The sequence below is a fragment of the Balaenoptera borealis genome (assembly GCF_965194805.1).
Source record: "Balaenoptera borealis genome assembly, chromosome: 16".
In the NCBI taxonomy this organism is placed as follows: Eukaryota; Metazoa; Chordata; class Mammalia; order Artiodactyla; family Balaenopteridae; genus Balaenoptera; species Balaenoptera borealis.
In genome coordinates, this window is record NC_138872.1 from 16,918,366 (window position 1) to 16,928,207 (window position 9,842).

Below are 9,842 nucleotides of genomic sequence, written 5' to 3' on the forward strand. Positions count from 1 at the left end.
TACTATTGCTGGGAATGCTGGACCAAGGCATATGCTCTTGCCCTAAATGGTGTGGCATGAGGATACAAATTTGGGAACTATTAAAACTAGTCAGCTCCCCCCCACAGGAGAGCAGAGCCAAGAGAACCGCAGAGAAATGGAACTGGAGCCCTGATGACCTTACGAATATTACAGTCAATCCATACCCAAAGCCTGCCCTAGTTCTCGACTTTTCAATGACATGAATCAATAAAGTCTCTGTATTGTTTAATCCCATCCGAATAGGGTTTTCTTTACTTGCAACTGAATATATTCTAACCGTCAAAAAGGTGATGTGGAGTAAGGTTTCAAAAGATGGGAGGAATGTAATTTGATGGATGAGAAGTAATATAATAAAATAAACTATGATATAATAAAATTTTTAAAAAAGGCAAGAAAGGAAAAAGGGCCAGAGAAAACAATGTGTGAGAAGGGAAGAGTCACGTAGGAAAGACGAGAGTCATTGGCAAAGTCATTTCTGTTTTCAATATGCTTACCTATTCAAGACTCCATTGGAAACTAGAGCTTCTTTAGGATGGAAATACTTATAATATACATTTCTAACCACAGCATCTTTAAGGAAAAAAGAGAGGAAGGTGCTTCTTAGATTAGAAGTAAGTTTGATATTATAGACACATACAAATTTTGACCTGAAAGGAATCCTGGAACTATATTCCAATCTCTCTCATTTTATAAATGGAAGAAGCCTAGCAGTAGAAAATTCAGACTGCCGGTGAGACCAGAATCCTGGACCATGCACCCTCACAGCCCAGAGCTTTTTCCATTGTACTATTAGGCCCAGAGGACTACGATATAAATAATAAACAAGAAATTACTGCCTCTATTAAAACAACAATAATAATTACCATTATTAACCATGATTCCATATTCTTCTAGGAGAAAGTTAATGTTGGTGTCAAATCTGGATTCCCCACCCTCTCCTAGCATCACAAGGATATCTCCACCGCCATCAAGGTACTTCTTCAGGACTTCAAACTACACAAAGAAAAAGAAACAATCTATGAATATACCTCGAAGACTTTTGTCCAAACTACTATGAATAAGACCTTAACTAGGGACTTCCCTGGTGGCACAGTGGTTAAGAATCCGCCTGCCAATGCAAGGGACACGGGTTCGAGCCCTGGTCCGAGAAGATCCCACATGCCGCGGAGCAACTAAGCCCATGCGCCACAACTACTGAGCCTGCGCGCCACAACTACTGAAGCCCATGTGCCCTAGAGCCCGTGCTCTGCAACAAGAGAAGCCACCGCAATGAGAAGCCTGTGCACCGCAATGAAGAGCAGCCCCCGCCTGCTGCAACTAGAGAAAGCTTGCACGCAGCAACGAAGACCCAGCACAGACAAAAAAAAAAAAAAGACCTTAACTAGATGAAAAAGAAACAACTTCAAATCTATAAAGGCACTTAAATGTAAATCTATATTAAGATAATATAAAATTTACTCTCTATGTAGGATTTCCACACTTGTCTTTAGTATAAAGCTCCAAAATACTCAAACTGAAATGACATTTTCCAAGTTGACTATCTGGACAGCAAACCAAAAGTGGAACACTATTAGCTAAAGGAAGCTCACAGGTCTCCTCCAATCAGCAGCATCCCTGGTCTTTACCTACTAGATGCTAGTTGTACCTGCCCTCTCTGGACAATCAAAAATGTCTCCAGATGTTGCCAAATGTCCCCAGGGGTTGGGGGAGGGGGTGTGGAGTGAGCAAAACCATCCCTGTTTGAAAACTATTGATAGAGATCATACCTTTTCCTCACTGCCAGCCAAGGATATCAGGATAAAGGCATCTCATACCACCTCTCAGGGAGGAATTCTATTCAAGTCACTGACTGATCAAACCACAGAAGAAAGGCATGTTGTCTACCTATCTCTTGGAAAGCTCTCTTGCTTTCACAAAGCTGGGGAGAGAAGAAAATCTAGGGCTGACTTTGTTGACCTAGCCTAAGAACACCTGGGGTGGGCGGTCTAGACCAACAGTCAACTTTCTTCAAGCACCCCATCAAAAAAAAATTTGAATGTGCGCTCCAATATGTATAGAAAGTATGTATATCATTACAAAATATACTCCCCAGGGAATTCCCTGGCAGTCCAGTGGTTAGGACTCTGTGCTTTCACTGCCGAGGGCCCAGGTTTAATCCCTGGTTGGGGAACTAAGATCCCTCAAGCCGCGCGGCGTGGCCAAAAACAAAACAAAACAAAAACTCCCAAAAGGACATTTTTAAGGATAATAAAGATAAGAACAATTTCCTTCTGGCACCCCAGGGGTTCATCACATGCATCCCACTTGGGAAACCACTGTCCCAAAGGAGCTCTGCTACAGCACGGCCCTCTTGCTCTTGCACACAACCTGGATTTGCTTCTCTCCTCCAATCCCCTAAATATAGAAAATACAGTGCAACAGTTAACATCGCCAAGATGGCTTGCTCCCAAATGAGAGAAAACTTCACGGATTCTGGACTCCACACAATAGGCTGTCCCATTCATGGTGATTCTATATACTTAGATTTATATTTAGCCTTTGTTTCAAAATGGCAAATGTAAAGAAGTGTTCTAAGTGTATGTAAGCTCAAGGATTAACACACTAAAACGTACATATTCTTCTAGAGTATATATGTCCATACATTTACAATTTGAAGTTCATATATTTTTTTAAATAAATCATCTCCCTTTAATATAGTTAGAGCATCAACTTTTTTTTTTAAATGGTGATGAGTTAATATATTATCTATGTTTTCAATTCAGTATGATAAAGGGGCATTTGTAATAAGGTGGCCCTTGATCTGACGGGGTTGGGAAGCATGGCGTGGGCTGCTGGAGGTAACTGAATACCACCACTAAGCGAGTGTGATGAGTCAGTGCAGGTGAGCTGGGAAACAGGGGAAGACTCTGAATTCAGCCTCACCTCTAGCTTGATTCTTGCATCTAATGTCAGACATATGATGTCTGTTCTGTCACAGAAGTTTCTGGAGGACAACGTCAAAGAGGGATCACATAGCCCTTGAGGTGTGAACTGACCCTTTACGAGTCCTCAGAGACCAGCAGCAATGACCAGGAAAGCGGTGATCTCTGCCCTGGATGAAGACCTCTGCTGACCACTGGGATCAGCCCAGTGGAAGCATAAAAACACAAGAGAATGTTGGCTCTTAGGAAGAAGCTAAACACTTTTCTCCCTTTTCTTCCTGCCTCACTCCAACTCTAAAGAGAAAACATGGTGCCAGGGGCTGGTCTGGTGAGAGAACATTAGGCTAAAGTTCCAAAGAACAAAATCTGCCTCTCAAGGGACCCTTGTCTTTTGGAAGCCACTGCTTCCCATCCCTGAAAGCCTGAAAAAAGGTTTGGCCTGGCGCTCATCTCCTCTTGGGAAAAGGCCCAGGCATGGGTCTCTGGCCCTCTCTCTGGATGCCCTGGCTTTCCTGAGGCTGCTTGCTCCTTGGCCCAGACGGGGACACCTCTCTTTCCTCCCTAGGTGCAGAAGGGAGGTGGAAAAGAAACTATCAGAGTGTGGGACCAAAGCCCAACAGTATTCCTTTGCAGGCCACTGCCCGCTGTGTGTACTTTCCGAGGGGTCTCATGGGGTAGGAGTGGTTGGTCACCTCCACATTCCCAATGATAATTCCCGCTCCTCCTCTCAATTAACCTGATTAAATAGTTATGTCTCCCTCCATGCCCCTCCCAGATGAGAGGATGGCCTTGCAGTCAGGTTGAGAAAAAAAGGACAACAGGAATGCTCCCCTGTGGACCCCTCCCCGTGGCCTCACCCGAAGTAAGAGAAGGAGACCTTGGACACCTAAGTCTAAGGACCACACTGGCCCCGCCCTGCCTCTACTCCCTCCCTCCTCCCCACAACCCTCCCTGAACACCAAGCACTTCCAAGTCTCTGTGAGAAAGGCTCTTGCTATGTTCTGAGTTTTTTGCTTTTTTAACTGTGGTAAAATATACATAACATACAATTTACCCTCTTAACTACTTTTAAGTGTACAGTTCAGTAAAGTTAAGTACATTCACAATGCTGTACGAACAATCTACAGAACTCTTCACCTTGCAAAACAAAACCTTCATACCCATTACAAAATAACTCCGTCTCCCTCCTCCCTCTAGGTCCTGGCAACTACCATTTTAACTTTCTCTCTGTGAATTTGATTACTCTAGGTACACCATATGAATGGTACCATACAGCGTTTGCCCTTTTGTAACTGGCTTATTTCACTTAGCATAATGTCCTCAAGATTCACGCATGTCACGGCAAGTACCGGAACTGCCTTCTTTCTTAAGACTGAGTAATAATTCATTGATGTATTGATCCCATTTTGTTTATCATCTGTTGGCGGACACCTGAGTTGCTTCTACCTTTTGGCTATTGTGAATAATGCTGCGATGAACATGGGTGTACAAACACCTCTTTGAGACCCTGCTTTCCATTCTTTTGAATATATATCCAGAAGTGGGATTGCTGGATTATATAATTCTATTTTCAATTTTCTGAGGAACCGCCATACTGTTTTCCATAGTGGCTGCACCATTTTACCTTTCCACCAATAGTGCACAAGGGTTCCAATTTCTCCACATCTTTGCCAACACTTGTTATTTTTGTTTGGGTTTTACACTTAACCATTCTTTGTCTATCCATGAAATAGAATAAAAAACAGCTTAATTTTAAATGGAATTTTCCTATTTTTAAAGCAAAAACATGGCAAAGAAGTATGGTTAATATTGAGTTAGCCTGCACTATGTGTCTGGCACTTAACAAGCATTAACTCAGTTAATCATCACAACAACTCCATGATGAAGAAAGAGATGAAGTGACCACCTTAAGGCAACACAGTTAAGTGGTGAAGAGGGATTTAAGCCTGGGATTTCAGAGCCCATGCTCCTAACTATCTCACTACGTTTCTTCTTTATGGATATTTCTTACCTCAGCTGCAGTAAATTTTTCCCTTGGCCCCGCTGTAATCCACAGTTTCACCCCAGTTAGCTTCTCAGATGTAATTTCATCTTTTAAGCTAGAAATATGATTTTAAAAGCAAGTGTTAGATCCATTATTTAAACCAATTCATGAGCTATTTTAGCGTCTAGACTGTATGGAATCAGAGGCTACAGAGGCACAGAAATGAATGGATTTAGAGGTACCTGGTCCAGCCTCTCTCCCAAAGTGAGAATCCCCTCTAATAGGTCTGCCCCAGAGTCATCAGCCTGTGCTCAAGCACTACCTATAAGCCAAGGTGTCCAAATTAAACCACACTAGAGCGTAAAGAAGTCCTCCAACTACTAATTCAATCAGCTCTACCATTAGCTTGTATGATTACATATCCTTTACCTATTAAGAAAAACCACACACACACACACACACACACACACACACACACACACACACGGATATTTTCATTTTTCCTTTCCCTAAACTGAAATACTGACCAAGTTAAAATATGGAGAAAGCCTCTAACCTCTTAAAAACTTACATATGTATAACTGGAATAATTACTTGATTTGTGATTTGAGGGACCACTTAATATTATGCTAATTGCCAATTTTTGAAAGATATGTTTTAATAATAATTTATTTCTGAACGACCTTTAAATGGAACTCCTCCCACCTAAACAATCTATTTTACGTAAGAAAATAAAGACTTTTCAGTGTTATCAGCAGGCTGTTATCATCACTTAGAAGGGAAAACAATTCACTCGGTCACCTCTGAATCTTCCAATTACTCCGAAGTCTTTTCTGCATGGATTTATAGCCATTGCTGGTGGTAAATACTTCCTTTTTGTATGCATTGAAAAGAATGGTGCTCCGAAGCTCTTTCTCCATGGTCACCTTATGGAAAAAAGAAGGGATCAGAAAAAAGGGAAACAATAAACAATATTCCAAAAGAAAGACCCTAAAAGGAACCAATAGTCTACTTCTTATAATTCATTAAGAAAAGGTGGGCTTCCCTGGTGGCGCAGTGGTTAAGAATCCGCCTGCCAATGCAGGGGCACGGGTTCAAGCCCTGGTCTGGGAAGATCCCACATGCCACGGAGCAACTAAGCCCGTGCGCCACAACTACTGAGCCTGTGCTCTAGAGCCCGCGAGCCACAACTACTGAAGCCCGCACGCCTAGAGCCTGTGCTCCACAACAAGAGAAGCCACCGCAATAAGAAGCCCGCGCAACTCAACGAAGAGTAGCCCCCACTCAGTGCAACTAGAGAAAGCCCGCGCACAGCAACGAAGACCCAACGCAGCCAAAAAATAAACAAACACACAAATTAATTAAATAAATCTATTTTAAAAAAAGGTACACAGCTGCAACTTAGCTACAATTTCCCTACAATTCAAAGGCTGAAAGTGAAATGAATAATCACGGCTGCAGAAACCCAAGGCAAACCCTGGGTTTCCCATCAGCCCACTTCCATGGCCCTGCCCTGCCATCACACCATGTTTCCAACCTGATTCCTCACTGCTAACTACTGTTAAATGTGGGGTATAGTTTTCTAAATTCTTTTTATACATATGGTAACTTATAGTTTTATTTACTAAATAGGACCATATGCACTATTCTGCAACACACTTTTTTCACCTAACCTGTATCTTTCACATCTCTCCATGTCACTATATATGGATCTACCACTTTTCTTTTTTAAACTGCTGCACAGCATTCCATTTTATGGATGTACTGAAATTTATGTAACCACTCATATACTGATTGACATGTTTTTTTCCCAAAATTTTTGCTAGTAAAAGAATACTACAAACATCATCTCTGAACATGATTTTTCGTGCACTTTGCATATCTATAGAATTCCTACCTGTTGAATGGCTAAGTAAATTATTTCCAAATTGCCCTGTACTAATTTTTACTTCCACTAATGCTAATACATTTCTGTTTCCACACAATCCTATTTTTAATCTTTTTAATCTTTGCTAATAAGATAGGCAAAAAAAATCCTTATTATTTTAATTTGCACTTTGAAATTAGTGAGATGGCCATCTTTCACTGTTTATATTGGCCACTTGTATTTCTTCTGATTTTCTTGTTCATACACTCTGCTATTGGGTTTAAAATTTTTCCAATTGATCATTAAATAAATACTTCCATAAGTTTATTTGTCTTTAGACTTAGCTGCTGGTAGTTTTTTTTGGTTTAGTTTGCTTGAATTTTGCAGGCCACACAGAAAGTTTTAAATTTTATAGGGTTGAAAGCATTAATCTTTTCCTTTCTGGCTTCTGGATTGCGTGACATATTTAGAAGAGTTTTTACCATGCTAAGATTATAAATACATCCAACAATGCTTTCTCCTAGTACTTTTATGATGTCAAAATTTTTAAGACTTAAATTTTAGTCCATTTGGACTTTATTTTGGTGCTTTAATTTTGTTATTGTTTTAATTACTAGCAAGCTGCCTGACACCAATCCATCCTTTCTATGCTAATTTAAAATACCACCTTGCCTATATAATAAATCCCTAAAAACTGAATTTTATTATGAATTCTATATATTCTATCTGCCTGTAAGTTCCTGCCCAGTTCCATACTATTTTAATTACTACAGCTTTATAATATGTATGTTATAATACTTGGTGGTGCTGATACGAGCTAATCTCTCTTATTACTCTTAAGTTTTAGAATTTTTCTCGTTAGTCCCACATACTTATTTTTTAGGTTGAACTTTAAAATCATTTTGTCAGGTTAAAAAAAAAAATTCCCCCATGATCCCACCACAGCTATCTTTTCATGTTTCATTCCATCCATGCCCATGCTTATTTTCACAGTGTACATACAACATTGTATTCTGCTTTCTGATTAGGTTAGTGGTTGCGTGGTTATGCCATAATAAACTCAATCTTCATGAGCATCTTTTCAATTTTTTGCCATCGTAGACCCTACTGAAATGGACATATTTCTGTTTCTGCCATTAATTATTTTTGCCGTAGGACAGATTCCTAAGAGCAGGATTCCTAGAAAAAGGGACTACGATGTCACGTTATGGTTTCTTGTCCAGTGCTCTTTCATACTCAGCAGGATGACTAAACATCTCCCAGCCAAAGGCAAGTTAGATTCGAGCCCAGTCTGAGGTCCGGGATCCGGGCCTATTATCTGCGCCCCCCCCCCTTTTACTTTACCCTAGCGGACCTCGATTTTCTCTAAGACGGGCCCAGCGGCCTCGAGGACAGTCCGGCGAGGCCCTCGCCAATTCCCAACGCCTCGGCCGGCCCACCACGGTCGGAGTCCGTCTTACCTGAGGCCCAGTGACCACCATCTTCACCTGACACCGCCCAGCATCCCGCGGCCAGGTATCCAAGGCCGCTTAGCAACTGCGGAGGCGAAGCTGCGCGCTGGAAGGGCGTGGACCCGGGCGTAGATCTACCTCCGGAGCGACGTGATGACGACAGGACGGAAGAGGCCGATTTACCTAGCTAGCGAGGAGGGAGAAGTGTGGGTGGGGGCAGGGGGCGGGACTAATGTGGGACTGTACCATTATTTTAGATGAGGGGTAAATCCAAATAGAATGTGGATTAACTTTAGGCCAAAGATAAACTCATTTCATTTTCTCCTTTAATACCCAGTCTCATTAAAGCCTGATAAAAATGATAGGCCCCAAGGGCCCAAACTTCGCCCCACCCTGAGGGAGGAGACTAGTGGAGGTTTCCGGCGGAGAGTGCGGAAGGCACAGACTTGATCCCAAGGGCGCAGGCGCAGAGCGGTGGCCCGACGCGGGGCGGAGCTTTGCGACTGCGGCCATGTGGCGGTGTAGCCCTGTTGAGAACGTGGGACTCTAGGCCCGGCGCGCATTATAGGAGGGTTTCAGCGCCCTGGGAGGCCGGGGAGGACCTCCAGGAGGAGGGTGGGCAGGTTTAGTGGTGAGGGTGGGAATATGAGAGAGTTCTTTCTGTTTGATTAGCCCCGCATCTCTGAGCGCAACAGTGCCACGCCCAGGATGTGGCGGTGAACCAGCCTCTGGGCATCCCCTGGCGGCGAGTTAGACCTGACCAGATTCTACCAAAAAATAAAAATATAAACTGTTTTAAGGGAGCTGTGAGAGACCGAAGCTGGGCAGACAGGGGTCCCCGTTGAGCAGAAAAGTGAGAGAAGAATGGTTCATTAAGGCAAGGGTTGGGGAAGGGCATTTGGGTAGAAGGAACTGCTTATACGGAAGAGCCATCGCCAAGTACGGTTTGCCCTGCTGTCGCCGTGAAAATGAGAAACCAGACGCCGGTAACCACAAACAGGCAGCCCTTCTCCCCAGGGGAGGGCTCAGTGCCTGCCCTGAGGGAGCGTGGACGTGTGTGCAATGCAGCTGTCTCGCCGGCTCAAACCGATGAGAGCAGAGACTTTAGAATTTTTGTTACAGTCTTCAGCGGGTACAGAGTAGTCGGAGTTTTAGGGTCTTAAAACACACACACTACTCCTGTTGCTTTTTCACAACTACTGTGACTGCAAAGTGAAAAAGTGAAGAAGAGGGTGATTGTGATTTCTCTTCCTGAGGATGCTGTCTTTTGGTACCAAATTGGGTGAATACAGTTTGCAGTCAGTCTTTGCCAGAAGACCAAAAAAGTAGCTGCCCAGAGCACTTCTTCCACTATTGGAGGTTGTGGACAGAGCAAGGGCCTTAGAATCAGCTGCCACCAAGTTCAGTTCCTGGCTGTGCCTTGTACCATCTGGGTGACCTTGGGCAAGTTGCTTACTATCTCTGAGTGAAAGTTTCTTACCTGTAAAGTAAGGTTAATAATTTCTAAATGCTGGCTTATTGTGAGGATTGTAGATAATGCATATGCAGCTCAGAATGTGCTCAGTAAACCGAGGTGTGAACATATCTGTTCTGATATT

General features: G+C 42.8%; 1 protein-coding gene across 5 annotated transcripts in view; it reads right to left on the reverse strand.

Moving 5' to 3' along the window:
- IFT52 (intraflagellar transport 52) overlaps nucleotides 1-8,423 on the reverse strand; it is a 28,664-nt gene extending 20,241 nt beyond the window's left edge. Inside the window, exons 1-5 of one of the 5 annotated variants that reach the window (XM_082361766.1) lie at nucleotides 8,254-8,423; nucleotides 5,728-5,852; nucleotides 4,954-5,041; nucleotides 885-1,014; nucleotides 516-591 (exon numbers count right to left, since the gene is read on the reverse strand). In XM_082361766.1, the coding sequence (XP_082217892.1) occupies nucleotides 516-591; nucleotides 885-1,014; nucleotides 4,954-5,041; nucleotides 5,728-5,852; nucleotides 8,254-8,274 (440 nt within the window). In that variant the 5' untranslated portion in view covers nucleotides 8,275-8,423. Of the gene's footprint in view, nucleotides 1-515; nucleotides 592-884; nucleotides 1,015-2,318; nucleotides 2,392-4,953; nucleotides 5,042-5,727; nucleotides 5,853-8,253 lie in introns of those variants that run through there. The other 4 variants (XM_082361769.1, XM_082361768.1, XM_082361767.1 and 1 more) reach the window with 4 other exon arrangements.
- Between the last annotated feature and the right edge of the window lie 1,419 nt (nucleotides 8,424-9,842).